Consider the following 17,083-nt stretch of genomic DNA (forward strand, 5'->3'; position numbering starts at 1 on the left):
TTATGCAAAAATGAAAATGATTCAAAAGTACTTTGCATGTTGTATCAGTCCAAATGCAGTACGTCGCAATGTATGCCAGTATGACAGCATATTTGTCTGTCAATGCACAGATTGAAGGAAAACACCAGAGTCCATTTGCTGCAGGAGCCCTTGTCTGCCTTCCTAATCTTCTACCCATTTCATTAAGAATGGATAAATGTTTTCATATAACGTGTCGTGTTAACTTTTTTTCCTGTATATTTGCATCCAAATTATTTCATGACTTGGTCATATCGCACCAACCTCTTTAACTAGCTATTATGTTGGATTCTGCTGTATTGAATCATTCATGTTTGTTCTGCCTAGCATCTGGACCAAATCACTCTGCTTGCTTGCTCTGATTTGCTTTTAACCTGTTTGTTTTCACTGGGGGTAGTGAAGAATAATGCCTCCATTAACCTCAGCATCCACAGTTGGTGCAAAAAATAATAATTCCTAGTTGTCTAAACTCATGACCCCCCCCCCCCCAGGTAAAAGCTGAATCTTTGTTCTGGTTTGTTTCTCCTCCCTCAACTCAGGGGCTGTTTCTTTTGTTCCTACTCAAATTCCCTTTTCTTCATCTTCTGTTTCAAGTTTCCAAGCTGCCTTCCCTGGTCCTTCCCCCTTCTGCTTCTTTCCTGAAGAATTTGGAAGGCTACAGGCCCAGAGTTATTTGCTGCTGCTGCTACTGGCTTCATTTTCTTACCCTCCCTGTTTCTCTGGAGCAAAAGTTGGATTTCTTCCCCTTCCCAGACCTCCATCCCACCCGGCTTCTTCCTAATCTGGAGAAAGAGACAAAGCCAGCCTAAGGAATACCCAACACTTTTAGCAAAGACTGTGTCCAAAAGGGAGAGGGTAAGATAACTGCAATAGCTCAAACCAAGGAAAGCAAGTGAGAAAGAAAAAGGAAGATGAAGCAACACTGAAAATATCTGGATACCGTTTGTCCAACATCGCACAGAAAGACGTCTTCTTCAACTTCCTAAACCTGTTGATGTTCTGTGCTCCTGAGAAGTTCACCAAGGCTTATGCCTTTCAATAAAATGTGATGGTCAGAGAAGATACTAGGTTACTGATTTTTAGCCACCATAGACTAACATGGTTCTCTTCCTACAATGCCCTATGATACTATAACCCTGATTTTTTTCTGGAAAGTTATTTTGAGCCTAAAACTAAATTGCATAAACTTGGATTATATAAGCACACTCAAATACACTAGCAGCTCGAAAACATGCAAATGTGAGTATATAAATAGTTACCACTTCGATGGGAAGGTAACAGAGTTCTGTCTGTCTCAGTGTATAGTCACTCAGGCCACATGACCACAGAAATGTCTTCAGACAACACTGGTCCCCTCAGCTAAGAAATGGAGATGGGACACTGCCCCCTAGAGTTGGACATAATTGGACAGGAGAAACTTTTACCTTCACTTTGATATATTTTGCATGGGAATAAGTCCTTCCATTTATATAAAGAAGAAGTTCATTGGCTTGAGAATGCCAAAGTCAAGATGTCTTACCTTTTGTAGCTGAGCTGGCCCCCATGACATTCTTCCAGGGAGCAGAGTCCTCACTCAGAGTCTTTCCCCAATGTTGCATTGAAGGGCTCACTTATCCATCCTTGAGTCATCTTAAACATTCATTGGCATGCAGCAGCATTTGCAGAGGGATTAAAAAGGGCAAGAATGGATGCAGCACTGCAATATAGGCCCTGGTTGGGCTTGCAGGGGAAGGATAGGCAATGGGATCCATTCCTACAAACTCCATGTCTTCATTGCCACAGTTACAACACCTGTTCATTGTTCTTTCAGCAGTGATCTAGGATAAGGAAAAAGAGAAGATTACCTTGAACTGCTTCCCACCAGTAACGTGCGGTGAGGTTTATGGCTGGTGAGGCTGGTGACGTCATCAGGAAGGCGGGGAATGGGACCACGTGTGCTCGAGGCTGAGGCTGCCTCAGCTTCCAGCACACGTGATCCCATTCCCCGCCTTCCTGAGCGTGCTCCGCCGGCTCGCGCTCTGCAGTCCTCGAAAGCGACTAGGGAACGACGAGAACCTTCCTGCCTCTGCTGGACTTTGCAGTCCAGCAGAGGCAGGAAGGTTCTCGACGTTCCGCAGTCGCTTTCGTGGCTTCGTCATCCAGGAGCGCCGACAACATTTCTGCCTCCACAGCTCGCAGGCGCGGACGGACGGAGGTAGCCAGAGTGGCGCCGAGGCAGTCCGGCGGGCGAGCGACCGAGGACCTCCATCGCTCGCTCGCTCGCTCTTTCGTCCGCCCGGACCGCCTCGGCACCGCTCTGCCTACATCCATCCGGCCGTGGCCGGGAGCTGCGGAGGCAGAAATGTTGCCGGCACTCCCAGATGACGAAGCCACGAAAGCGACTGGGGAACGTCCCCCAGTCGCTTTCGTGGCTTCATCATCCGGGAGCGTCGACAACATTTCTGCCTCCGCAGCTCCCAGGTGCGGCTGGGCGGATGTATATAATATTATAATATTATATATATATATATATATATATATATATATATATATATATATATATATATATATATATATATATATATATATATATATATATATGTAGTATATAATATTATATACTGTTATTTCATGAAGAGAGATGAGGCTCTGCCTCCCTTGCCTCCCCTGACCGCACGTCCCTGCTTCCCACTATCCAAATTGTTAAAGATAAGAATCAGCAGGTCATAGTTTAATTTTGAGGTGACAATGTCATGAACATTGTTAGTGTTATAATTAAGAATATGGGAGGGAGGGAGGAAAGGGGAGAGAGAGAGAGAGAGCAGCCTACAAACTCTGGTCCAGAAACAGTTAGCTTTAGTTGCCCAGAGTGCTATTTGTCCTAGGATGGTTTTCCAAGATTTTTCCTATCAGCTGCTACCTGGCTTTTTTTCGACCAGAGTTATCATTGACTAAGACGTGTAGGATTCCCTCTGAGCCATGGCTTCTCACTGACATATATTCAAGGGTGGGCTTCAAAGATTTTAGCAAGGGGTTCTCTGCCCAGTTGCTTGATGGGTGTGGCCATGGGGGGCGCAACCTAGTTGGCCTCCTGCACCACGGCGGGGGGGAGGGGTTGCCCTCCCCGGGTTCCAGAGGCTTTCCTTGAACCTCCAGGAGGGCGAAAACGGCCTTCCCAGGTTCCAGAAGGCCTCTGGAGGCCAGAAACCAGCCTGTTTCTGACTTTCATGAACTTTTGGTAGGCCCATTTTTCGCCCTCCCCAATCCTCCCCAAGTGCCATGCACTTACCTGCATCCAAAACAGGCTGCGTGAAGACTCCTGGGAGGAGAGGGGAGGGGAGGGGTGGGCAGGGCCAGCCAAGAGTGGGATTTGGGGGTTCTCCGAACTGCACAGAATCTTAGCTAGAGCTTCTCCTGTGAACCCCCAGCAGCCCCCCCCGCATGTATTTAAATATTTTCAACTACACCTATTTGATGGAGGCAATATAATCAAAGTGAGGCCACATGGCTGCATCAAATTGTCATTTAAGCCTACAGTATAGTCTTCTTGGCTTTTTGCCCTGTTGCTACTATTGCTGCTATCCAGTCTCCCCTGGACAAATCCATTAATCTTACTTGCTCCTTGGCCTTGAATGTTGAAGATGCCTGCATCGTATTTCAATAATAGCCTTGTTGGTATCACACTCTTGTTTTCAGCTTTGGCAGCTTGAGACTTCACAATGTGCAGGAAAGAGACAAAAGAAACAAGAGCTGGCAGTGTCTTTAGATGCATTTATATACATAACAAATATCCTTTTGATCCACAAGGGCAATATTTTGGTAGCTGAAGATGCTGAGTTTCATGACAAAAGGATGAAGGCCACAGATGGCAGAGCCATATCCCACACATACGCAAAGCTTGGCTTTTCAAAAAAGAATGTACAGATGTTCTTTTCTCATCTGTATGCATGAAATGTGCTAAGAGTGTTTTGAGCTTATGTTACTATTTTTTCATGTATTTCATATTTGAGAAAAGAGAAGGAACCCAAAAGTTCTGCACCGCAAACAGAGAGGGGGAGGGGGGGCTAGGAAACAAGGGATAGAAAATAGAGTTCAGATCATTTTATTGTATGCCAGTCAGAGTCATATATGTGAAATGGACAGCTATATACATTTAATAAACAATAATAATCTTTTATATACTCCAGAAATGCATAAATTTACTGGAAGAGTCGGCATGTTTCTGTAATTCTCAGAAATGGCTAGCGTAGTGAAAGTGGGCATCTTCTATCTTCTTCTTCTATCTACACCTATAAAATGGCTGTGTGTGTATATGTGTGTATGTTCCAACATAACTCTGGAACCCCTCAAGCAATTTCAACCAAACTTGGTACACAGATGACTTACTCTCTGGAAAAAACACTGTGAGGTAATACACCCCTAACACCCCTCGGGTTATGTGTTCTGTTAAGATACAGCCTGTTGTGCCTTAAAATGGCTTCTACTGTACTGCCGTAAAATGGCTTCTACTATTCATTGCAGTGGAGTTGCCATGGTAACGGCTTCACAGTACTCCACAAGGGGGCTCCCTACGGTAAGGGGGAAAACCCAACGTTAGAAATTACGCTTGGTCTGGAAATTTTTTGCCCCTATAAATAAATACCCTGACACCACCAGATATAGTAGCTAGTCTACTATAAAGCAAGACTAATATGATTGGTCTCCAGCGTCCCCTCTTGCTCTCTGAGGCCTACCATATCTGTTTCCTTTAATGGATGTTTCCCCTTGGCCCTTGGGAAGTGGCACACTTCTAAACAAAACTCTGGGTTGTCCCAACATCATGGTATCTATGGGCCTTTCCACGTTTAGATCTAACCAGGGCTCAAACATCTCTCTTCTATTGTGTATCCATGATGTTCTATGTTCCTCTATTTTCTTAGAGTTCCCCAGGTATTTAATGTATTTAAATAGACATAATAGAGGTAGAATGGGAATCAATACTCAGACAGAAACTCTCATGTGAGTAGTCCTCATTTAGCAATTGCCTTGAATGATTTGTGATTAATGGTGATTAAAAAGTAACTTTGCAACCAATGTATTCATCATTTTACAGCCAATTAGTACAAGTTTTTGTGTACTAATTGACCTGTGCCTGACCTATTTTTAACATTTTCTCTTCCTCCCAGAGCCGACAGACTGTTTAAACAAGCTATCTCTTCCTGAGCTGCTTTTTTTCTCAGCATAGGGGAGCTCTAAAAAGTGCTAACTGCAATTTAATATACTCCGCTCCTTTAGCTCAATTAGTTTGCAGCTTCTGCCTAACACTGACAAGACCCTAATCAGTTTCACACTAAAGGCAATTGTTTGCTTACTGATTATCCCAATAAGCATTCCACCAGAATGGGGGAGTGGGGAAAAGGAATATAAGATTTGTCCTCTCGCTTGATTTCTTGTGAGACAAGTTTCTTTATCATCCCCCAGCTGTTTGGGGTCTTTTGACATTTTAAAGGGAAGCTCTGAAAGTAAAATCATAAGTACAGTCATAGTCACATAATTTTTCACTTAGCTACCATTTTGCTAAATAACGGAGTTGTCTGTCCTAATTGGGGTTGCTAAATGAGGACTGCCTTTATTGCTTTTGGTCAATTCAAGCACGAGGGGAAAGCAGTTCACTCAGCAGTGGGGAAAGACTGTCTGCTGGGTCCAGATAATGCTGGAAGCTAGTGTGCTGCTTTGCAACCTACCAGCTTCCCTTTCATGTGTTTATAAAGTTTTAATACCATAGATGGAGCGCACAGTCCTGTGGGAACCAATGGAGGCATCAGTGGCCAAAGGTCCAAAACCATTTGAGGGAACCAAGGGAATCACAACAGGATTAAGGGGTGGGAATTGCTACCCATATAAGCAGCAGCAAATAAAGCAGGGGATAGAACACAATGCAGTGCCTAAGGCAAATGCGAAGAGTTCTGACTCCACACATCTTAAAAGTTGCCAATACGAAGAAACATTTCTATAGATTTTGATTTTAGACTCTGGCATGCTGGGTATCCATTGTTTTACCAATAAAGGAGAATATGTGTAGCTCAGGGTTATAACGAGGAGCCCACAGACTTTTCATTACCAAAACTAACATTGGTCATTAGGAGTGGTGACATTACCTCAGGGGTGTCCAAACTTGAGAACTTTAAGACTTGTGGACTTCAACTCCCAGAATTCCCCAGCCAGCCATGCTGGCTGGGGAATTCTGGGAGTTGAAGTCCACAAGTCTTAAAGTTCCCAAGTTTGGACACCCTTGCATTACCTAGTCTGGGTAATAGAAACGTCTGCAAGAAAACAACCAAGCTCAGAGAGCATTTCAACCCTGAGCTCCACTTGTTTTTTTTCCGGATTTTCAAAAGAGAAGCACTGACTATCTACTATCTGCATTTAGACTATTTATCTACTATCTGCATTCAGACTATCTATCTACCACCTGCATTTAGCAGCTCATGTGTAATTTTCTCCCACTTCATAGTTTTACACGGAGATAACAAAGCATGGTTATGCTGGTTAAAGAACGAAAAGCCGAAACAGTTAGGACTATTAGGCTATCAGTCCCGCCGAGCTGACGAGACTCGCGCCCAAGGACCCGCGCCAAGGGCTCCCTGATAGCCAAGGCCCCCGCCGGCTTTGGCAGATTTGTTTTAAATTTCGCCTGCACAGACCCGGCCCCTAGCCGCGGGGAGGCGGGGCTGAATACCGTAGTAAGTTTGAGCCCCAATGATAAGCCCTATACAAAACAACGAGAAGGAGGGGCCAGAGGGAGAGTGTAAGTAGCCAAGCACTCCTCCGGTTAATAGAACATTTGGTCTCAGAAGAAAGGATTTCCCTCGCTTACTGCCCAATGGGAAGCTAAAGTTGTCCTGGGCGGGCTCACAAGTTGCACAGATGCCTTCTCTCCCCCAATGGAAAGTCAGAGACGATAGATAGGGCGGGGCTTTCATTTCTTTGTGGAGTTTTACAAAAGATGGCCCGAGTAGGGAGCTGGAAGAAAGGGGGAGGGGCTTCCGCAGCCGTTGGTCCCTCCCCTTTTTCTCAGGCTCCGACATCATTGAAGCAGGAGAGGGCTCTCCGTGTTGCGGTCGGCTTTCGTCAGCGGGTAAGCGGGTACGGGAGAAACGGTCGCGGTGGGAGAGGAAGGAGGGAGCCGCCAGTTTCGAAATCCGAGAAGCAAAAGGAGGAAATTAACGTGGTTGAGCTAGTCGAGGAAGAAGGACCCGCGCGGGATCACTGAGCCGTGGCTCCAAAATGGCGGCCGTGGAGATGGAGAGGGAATGAATCATTCCCTCGTTCCCGGCGCCCTTTAGCAGCTTCAGAGAGTTTTCTTATTGTTTCAAATCACTTGTTTCAGTTGGCTACTTTTCCTCAGGAGCTCCTCCATACGCCTCTGGCTCCCTCCTGCCGCGTCTCTTTTAGTTCCTTTACCTGAAATTCTATAAATGTGGGACTACAGGCCCCCATCATTCCCAACCAGCGCGGTTATTTGTCATGCTCACTAGAAAATAACAAAGTTCCCACTCGTCTGGGAGTAGTTGAAGGAAGGCCGTTGTATAATGTTTTCTTCTCCGCTACTTTTTTTAGGGTCACTGCCGAATTATCTTTCTTGTGATTTGTTTCTTCTTTGCCTCCCCGAAGCTCCAAGCGCTTTCAGATTCTGCTTCTCCATCTCATCCACTTTCAGAACTTTCACCATCTGGTCTCATTTCACAGGCAACTTTCCTATGCTTTCACACAAGCAACTTTGTCACATTGTTTTCTACAATTATTTTCTTCTGCCTCTTGATAGAAAAGGTTTATTTTCATCGGTTTTGTGTTGCCTAGTTACAGTCGTAACTTTTTTTAATCCCAACACACATTTCACACAAGGAAATATGGCACATGTATTTCCCCTCTATGATTGATGGTTTGAAAGTTCAAGTGACATGCCAAAAAATTCTTGTGCAATATGGTTCGCTTTTTATAGATTTTACAAGGACAAGTTAGATTTTAACAAAAAGTGGAGTTCGTGGGTTTGCTTTATTTTTCAAGAGAACACAGGATTAGGTATCTTTTGTCTCCCATCTGTGTTGAAACAAACATGTCTGTGGTTGAACATTAATGTTGTTTTGAAAAAAATAGCTTTTGCATCTGACATTATTTAATGTTTTCAGCCCCTAAACTGTAAAGTTAGAAAACAGGCCACAAACAATGCTTTGGATTTAGCTGCCTTTGATAAAAAATATAGTTAAACTCATTAGTTTCACAGAACAGGATAGCCTAATTTATTAATCAGAGATCGAAATCTGCCAAAATTCCTGCATACAACAGGAAGAATATGAACTGAGGGGAAAGGATGCTAGATTTATAATGTTACATCTGAATGAAAATATCCTCACCAACATTTAATAAAGCTGTTCTAAGTACTATACTGTAGTATTTTTATGTTAAATGGAAAAATAAACAATCCGGTAGTAATTTTGCCTGTGTTAGAACCATTGTACCTCAGTTTTATTACTATATTATCCATTTTTCTGTACCAGTCATAATTGTTAATTAAGCCATTCACTGCTCATCTTTTTAATAATAAAATGCCTGTTTAAATATTTTCCTTCTATTGTGGTTTACATTGTATAATAAATTTAATAATAAAAAATCACAGCCAACAACATTGTTCTGGGATCCAGCAATATAATCCTCATAATTTTAAGCAACACTTTAAATTCCTTAAAATTCCCCTCAGCAATAGCTCTTAACATACTAATTTTGTATCTAGTCTCTATTCACTGCTAAATAATTAGGTAACTTCTTAGCTTTTTATGTTACCTTCCAGCTCACCTTTTTTCATTGCATTTATGGGACAAGATTTATTTTCATGCATCAATGTAATCCATTATTATATCATAATTCTCATCTTCATCCCACTTTTTAATCACTAGATTCCATACATCCCTAAATATTCTACTGATTTTCAAAAGTCAATTTCCATAATGTTAAATCTATGACTAATATTTGTCAGTTCCTTATAAAACTTTAGTTGACCACGTCAATAAAATTTATCTTGTATTTTTATTATGGTTTTGCTCAAAGAAATCATTCTAGATTTTTTCCCCTCAGTTACGTTTAAATATGCTTTTTCACCTCAGTTATTTGTTAAATACTCTTTGAACCCAGTCTATAGTAACTATGGTATATTTTCTAAGAGGAATTGGTAGTATCAATATCCTTAAAGTTTTAAGATTTAAATGGTTGATAAAGCTATAGTTGTGAATGGTATTTTAGTTCTGCAATAATATAATTTGGAAAAGTGGGTACTATTTTTCAGTTCATTACAACCAGGATGGATAAAAATCATTTTTAAAAAAGTCAGATTTTTAAATTTAAAATTATATTTATTTACATCAAATTTATTTTAATAAAATGCTTTTGGAGTAAAAATCTTATCTAAAGGTAGTTTTATATTTAAGATAGATTAATAAGGTAGTTTATTCAGCATGAAATGGAGGTTAGTTATGTAGCATGAGGCTATATATTCTCCAATATTTACATTTTTTGTAAACTCAATGAATCCAAGCTCTGCAAGCTGAGATAACATGCACTGCATTGATGCATTCACACAATTTCACAGTAACCATGAGATAAATCATAAAACAAAGTTCAGGAATATTTCTTTATCCCATTGTTTTGCAAATTGATGTACACTACAAACTGTATGATTGTTTGAAGAGAAATGCATATGTACCACCAGGGTCTAAGTGTGAGGAAGAAGGACAAACAGTAAAAATGAAAGTGAAACCTTCTAAGCAGCTTATAAATATAATATTAAAGAGCACCTGTCATTTCAGATCCATCATGGCAGCGCCGGTTAGGGGGCATCCACACATCTGCCTGCCACATCCCTCACCTTGTTGTGTCACTGCCGCATCACCAGCCCTACCATTAAAATGAATGGGATTGTCGGTGAATCAACAGTAGATCAGGAGGAGCTGCTACGGGACAGAGATGACAGTTGCTCTTATGATTTAAATCAAATCCACCCTGTATACAACTAATGAGTAGCAACTTAAAACATGATTCAACTGTGTGTGTGTGTGTGTGTGTACACATGTACATATAGATGTATAGAAGACATTTTCAGTTATCACAATGAATTTCTTGCAGGAAATCTATGCAATGTGTTGGACTGAATTTCAAACTAGAAAGTCTCTAGTTAGCAATTACTGAATACACTTCTTACTGGTCTCAGGTAGGTGGTGCTAGACCACCTGCTGTATGGAATCTTCTATAAAATGGGAGAAGAGGAAGGACTGCATCAAGCACCATTATTGGTAAGTAATAAATGCAGGAGACAAAGGTTTTTCACTAAAATGAATGAGTGTATATAAACTGAAGTAAAATGGAAGAAAAATGGATTAAACAATTACTTGTTACTTTATCACTTGTTTGTAATCAAAAACAAACAAACAATACTTGTCACTTTATCACTTGTGCCATGTTTTCCTGCCAACATAGACTTGGTTTCTGGAGCATCATAAAGCAGAAAGTTTAGTTTTCATTCTGTAACTCATGCTAGATCCTAGTTTTAGTTCTATATGTTACTAACAGAAACAATGGTCACGCCCCCCACCCCCGAGGTCAAACGCAACCCTGATGCGACCCTCAATGAAACCAAGTTTGACACCCCCTGCTATTGCTAACTAGGGTAAAATATTTATACCTCTCTTTAGACATTCTACTTCCAGAGTGAAGGTATGTATCTATCAATTGCATATCCAAGCTGCTTTCATTTTAACTTTATTGATTTTCAAATACAGAAGGTTAAAAGATAAAGACAAAGAAAAGGTTTTAAAAAGAAAAAAGATCAAGAAAGATAGATAAAAGGTTCAAGAAAAAAAGAAAAAGAATGATTTCTGACTTGGTTTAATATGGTTATGAATACAAATATATCAAACTCTTACTTTAAAATTAACATTTTTGACAATATTTCTACAATCACATTACATATAGTATATGTCACATGATTTAGTCAAAATACCATTAACTATGATTCAGGTCTTTAGAGATGTATATATTAAGCTTGATTCCTTTAATAAAATTCATATCTTCCAGAACTTTAAGCAAAAGTTGCCAATTCAAATTATCAAAAGCTTTCTTAGCACCTACGATTAGTACAGGTTTTTGTCACTATGTTAAACAACTTTCATTTAATATGCAAAGCCTTTTTAGAAGATAGTTAACTAATGATATTTTTTCTGTTTTCACTAGGACACAATGTTTGTACGTGGATTGAAGAGGAAACGTATTGAAGGTGAAGATGATATTGAAGGAAGTTTTACTGGCTTTAAAGCTATTCCTTCGTATAACCTTCAGCGCCAGTCACTGCTAGACATGTCATTGGTAAAACTTCAACTCTGCCACATGCTTGTTGAACCTAATCTGTATCGTTCAGTGCTTATAGCAAACACCGTACGGCAGATCCAAGAAGAAATGACTCAAGATGGAAGTTGGCAGATGATAAATCCTCAGAGTACAGGACCAGCCTCTCTGGACCGTCTTGTTTCAACAGATATTCTCTGTCGTTCTTCCAAAGAGCAAACTGAAGAAAAGCTTGCTCAAGAATATAGTGGTTTCTCTAAGAATTTTGAGGACACACAATCACAAGAGAATGTAGACATCTTAAGGCCTGCTGTACTACAAGCATCCAGAAGCTTGCAGGGAAACATGTGGGAGATGGATAGCATTCCAGAAAATAGAGTAAACTTCCATAAGTCATCATTAGATCAAATATTTGAAACCTTAGAAACTAAAACTTCTGACGCTGTTGAAGATCTTTTTTCAGAAGTTGACAGTTCTTATTACAATCTTGATACTGTATTAACAGGGATGATGGGCAATACAAAAATGGGACACTGTGATGTTCTTGAAACCTTTCCTCAAGGAGCCACAAATTCTAATTCTAACTGTAAGTCTGATCTAAATGAGCTTGATCATTTTGTAGAGATTCTGGTTGAATCTTGAAACTAAGAAAAATTCCTTGAAGAAGCTAGGTTGTAAACAATAAAACTTTTTGAGATATTTTGTTCTCTTAAACCTGGATGTGATCTTCCCTTACTGACTTGCCCCCAATTCACATCATTTTGCAAAACTGAGTTAATTTATAAAATTAACCCACGATTTCTAGTGTTCAGTTTTGTTAAGTATATATTTTAGTGGCCACAGTTCAGAGATAATCAAAAGCATACATTTAAATTGTCATGCCCAAGCTTTTAAAAAATTAATTTAAATCTACTACAACCCATTCTATATTACAGATTACTTTGGGAACTCCCTAATTTTCAGCAGCACACTGACATGTCAAAAGATCTCTAGGTGTAATCATGTACTCTGTATTCTGACCATGTATTTTTCTAGTTTTGAGGCCTAACTTACCAGGAGGCTCTTCTAACATTAAGGGCAAATTAGTATATCAGGATTCTTTTTTCTTGCCTATCTCATAACTGCAGGGTGCAACTGTTAAAGACACTCCAGTCTTTAAAATACCACAAATGAAGTCAAATCCCATAATGTCTAGTTTAGGAGTGCTTCCTGCAGCCTACCAGAACCTTGAGATTGTACCACCACCATTCAGAAGCAAAGTGACCACCATGAGTACATTATTTCCCAGAAGTATTTTCTTAACCACCCCAGGAAAAGGGGCAGAACTAAAAATTTCAGTGCATCACTTCTAGTGATATCATCTTACTCAAGGGACTAAGTTGCATCCTAGCCCAACAAAAATTATTAATAATTTCAAATTAAGAAACTTTCAACTACCCCTGGCATTAGTACCTGCTATTTTGTTTTATGGAATTAATTTGGTATAAAGAGAAAATGCTTCGTTTTTCCCTCCTTAATTTCACATAAATGCTATGTTCTGTAAGTTTATTTACCACATGAGCTCTTGAAAAAATTGTAAAGCAGCTATTTCTCATTTTTGTTTTTTCTTTTTAAAATTAGTTTTTTTAAAAGTATCAGTGTTCAGAATATTATAGCTATTTTCTGAAGATATATTTTTGCTATGAATTCTCTCTCAAAACTGCTTATTTAATATCTTGAAATATTTGCAGTTGTATTTTTAATTGTGTTGAAAAAGGGACTTTTCTCCCTTATAACTGACTACCCCTGCATAGTGCAGTACAGTAGAAGTATGTGTAATTGTTAACTACAAGCTGAGCTGTTATCAGCATTCAGCCTTGAAGTAGAGTATTAGAAATCAAGTTATTCTTGAAACCTAAACATCTGAGGAGAGCTTCCAATAGGCTTCAGGAACTCTTGATGCATTTAAACTTCACTTCAAGCCATGTTTTTGCTATCTTCAAGCATAAATTATATGGGTTTTATTTATAAATATTTATATAACTATGTCATCAAACAAATTATTGGCTGAAGTTTACCATTTACTTTTATATTTAGGGGAAAACACCCCTTTATTGCACTAATTACTAACCAACTGTTACAGAGGCCTTCGAGTTCTCCAAACTTAAATTGTTCTATTTGCCAGTCTGTAAATGTGCATTCCTGTGAGTCTTTATAAACATATTATCTCAGCAAATTATTATTTAAGAGAAACATACATTCACATGCATGTAATTATCTACTAAAAATTCTAGTACATACCATTTATAATAAATTGCCCATTTTTTTCCTTGTCAACTGGAGATATAGATAAAACAATTGCAAGGTGAGGAAAAAAAGAACTAAACAATTATTTTGAGCAAAATAAACATTTGCTTCAATATCAATATAACTATTACCATCACAGGCCATTTTAGCTATTTTGCATTTGTTCCCTGTGATTAAAATTGGATTGGTTGCTTATTTAAAATAAATTCTTTGAAAATAGTTTCTCTGGTGATGCTGAGATCAAATATAGATTTCAAAATATTGGACACATTTTCTCCCAGCATGTCATAGGTGCAGTATATCTTTGTGTAAAGGAAGTTAACCCTAACTCTAACCAGTAAGGTTCATTATGCACAATTAAAGCAACTGTTCTATGCATAAAGATCCATGTCTTCTGTGTACATCATTAAATGTCTTTGTCCTTGTTTATATATTAGAACTTAAGACCATTTTGCATGATTATCCCTTCCTGAGATTTAATGGGGCAGCTTATATGAAAGTAGCTTCATGACTGTGGCCTTAATTATTAATTTAAGTGCTTTTGAAACAGCTAATTTGAAAATAGCACTGTATGTTTTTTAATCTTGGCAAATACTGTCTAATTTTGTAATTCAGTTGTGCCAGATCACACAATTTGTAAGGAGATCTTTCTTAAACATTTGGAAGTGACTAATATCTTTTTATATTAAAGTTGAATATGAAATTACTATTCTGATATTAGTAATTTTTGTGTACTAATTTTGATCTTATGAGAAAGGGACTGATGAAATTTCTTTCTTAGTAGTAGCTTAATGAAGTGTTTTAAAGTAGAAAATATTTATTGTAAATATTCTTGCTCTTTTTAGGGCAAAATGTTATATTTACCAAAACAGGATTTAGAGAAAATCCATTGGAACCTTTCAAGAACATAACATCACAGAATTTTATGCTTATTCTTAAACATATCCTTAACATTTATCTTCCAGATATAGATGCTAAGCTTGATTTGGGGTGGGGGGGTCCCTCAATATCTAGTTTTAGTGTTTGGGAACTTCACCCTATTTTGTTCTGTAAAATATTCACAGACTCTGGATCTTTCCATAACAAAATCCGAAACAGTAAACAGAAAAATTCTGACTGGCTAATGTAAAAATGTTTTTTAGGTGTTTTTTTTTGCAAACCGGACAGTTGAAGCTGTAGACTAGTCTTGCATTGTATCAGTCCCAAAGATGTCATAAATCACATTTCTAATAGTAACACTACCCTATAAAAAGAATAAAAACATAAATGGCTACAAAACCAGTTACCACACAGTCCAAACAATATTTTCTATATAGAAAGGAACTACAGGTAGTCCTTAATGACCAAGATTGGGACCAGCAACACAGGCATAAAGCAAAAAAATAATGACGTAAGTTCCAGTTGTGGTCATTAAGCGAATTGTGTGGGCATAAAGTATGACGTGACCATGACTTGCAACTTCCAGTCAGCTTCCCCAGTGACTGCTGGCAGAAAAGGTTGTAAATGTTGACCATGTGACCGTGGGATGCTGCAGTCGTAATTGCATGCCGAGTGCCATGTATATGACTAATCAGAACTAACAACATAAAACATTGCTGAAAAAAATTTAGACGATGTATGTTTTAACTGGGTTTAGAAAAGATTAAGGAACACTGCTAATGAACACTGGGAAATTGTGAAAGCCAAAGGCTACCCAAAAGAAGCCAGTATGTGCTTCATTGGCTATAGAAAGGTTTTTATGCTGACCTTCTCATTGCCTTCATGCAAAATTCATATGCCTAATTCATATGCTACTTATTACTTTTGCAGTTCTCTTCTTAGGGCTAACTTCGGGCTGTACTATGAGCAGGTGAGTGAGGCTTCTATTCTTTGCTTCCTTCTGATTGCAGTGAGCTTCCTCTGAAGATTAGGAGGGTCAGTTTGGGTCCGATAGGCTTAGCCAAAGAAAGCAACAGGTGAGTTTGGCCCTGGCTGTGTCAAAAAAAATAGTGAAGGCAATCTATTTTGTTTACTACAGAAAGTCCTTGACTTAAGACCAGTCATGTTACTACAGCCATTGAATGGATGTTTTATAATCCGTAAAGCACTCCTTGGCCATTGTATATGGTTGTGCCACTCCCCCCATTTGACTGCATATCAAGCAGGTCAGCTTTATGGCTCTTCTATGGTCACCTAGCCACAATTCATGTTTCTAGCAAATAAATGTTCATTCAAATGAGTGGAATTTCTTAATGACTTGGTAGATAGCTTCTGTCTCTTAGGATCACCTATCAATGGAACAAGCAACCAATAGTACATTTCCCAATGAGGAGTCCTTCATGCTCTCTGAGCTTGTTTTCTTGCAGATGTTTGATTACCCAAACTATTGCTAGTCTAGCACTGAAGATGTTACATAGTTTGGGTAATGAACCATCTGCAAGAAAACAAACTCAAAGAGCACTAAGGACCTCTCATGTCAACCCTGAGCTGCAAATATTCTCCTTTATTAATACACTAGCTGAATATCTGTGAATACACGAAACTGTGATCAGGCTTGATAAATTGACATAGCTTGAAAATAAATGGGTAGCTACGATCGGCATCCCCTTTCCTCTCCTTCAGACTTGCCCCACAGAAGCCTCTATCCCTTCTCTCTCTCAGGCTTGCCCCACAGAATCCTTCCCTATCCTATCCCCTTCTCTCTCTCAGGCTCCTCTCCAAACTCCCAGCCAGCAGGCCAGATGAATCATGCGTTGGCCATGCCCAAGTGGCAGTTTGAACAGAAATCTTTTCAGTTGGAGAGGGGGAAATAGAAATCCTTAGCATCTGAGCATGTTAATATAACAAATACTAATGATCTAATGGTCATTTCAAAAAATCCTTTCTAAGCGAGCACCTAGAAGCCAAGATGAACATATGTGCCACATTTCAAGTTTGTAGGCCTCACGGTTCTGGAGATTTAGTGATCCAGCGTGAGTGGTTTTCACTTTTACATAGATTTCCCTATCTTATACTTCCATGGTGATACTTTTTGTTATTCTACCATTGGAAGCAATGGAGGGTGCAGGCTTTGCTTTCTGTTACCCATCTTTCCAACACTGAAGTCTCCCAAGCTGCTGGGGAGGGGGGAGAAAAATTCCCTTGAAGTCTTTCTTTGGGATATAACTGAAGCCTGTAAAAAAAGGAAGAGAAAAGCTGCATAATGAAAGACAACATTCAATCTACACCAGTGGATCCCAATGTGGGGCCACATCCCATAGGGAGGGAATTTGATTTTTAATGGGGGCAATTTGAACCTTGTTTAAACCAAGTTAATGGTCTTTTAGGCTTCCTCTGTGAGAGTACAGTTCACTTTTTGAGTAAAGTAAGAATATAGGTCACGGGGACATCAGGATTTTAGAGATTGCCCAAAAAAGTTGGGAACCACTGATCTACGCAGACCATTTTTACC

General features: G+C 39.3%; 1 protein-coding gene across 1 annotated transcript; it reads left to right on the forward strand.

Annotated features, from left to right (window-relative positions):
• The first annotated feature begins 7,006 nt into the window (after positions 1–7,006).
• Positions 7,007–14,360, forward strand: CDCA4 (cell division cycle associated 4). Its single transcript, XM_081951015.1, has 3 exons — positions 7,007–7,114; positions 10,153–10,319; positions 11,257–14,360. Exons 2-3 carry the CDS (start codon positions 10,281–10,283, stop codon positions 12,007–12,009), a joined length of 792 nt encoding a protein of 263 aa, XP_081807141.1. The 5' UTR covers positions 7,007–7,114; positions 10,153–10,280; the 3' UTR covers positions 12,010–14,360.
• The last annotated feature ends 2,723 nt before the right edge of the window (positions 14,361–17,083 follow it).

The sequence above is a fragment of the Natrix helvetica genome, assembly GCF_964273705.1.
Source record: "Natrix helvetica genome assembly, chromosome: 1".
Lineage (NCBI taxonomy): Eukaryota > Metazoa > Chordata > Lepidosauria > Squamata > Natricidae > Natrix > Natrix helvetica.

Excerpts from the sequence above, each read along its gene's own strand:
- CDCA4 (XM_081951015.1), top strand. The coding sequence starts at position 10,281 with ATGGGAGAAGAGGAAGGACTGCATCAAGCACCATTATTG. Across the intron at positions 10,320-11,256 it reads TGCATCAAGCACCATTATTG|GACACAATGTTTGTACGTGG; the intron begins GTAAGTAATAAA and ends TGTTTTCACTAG.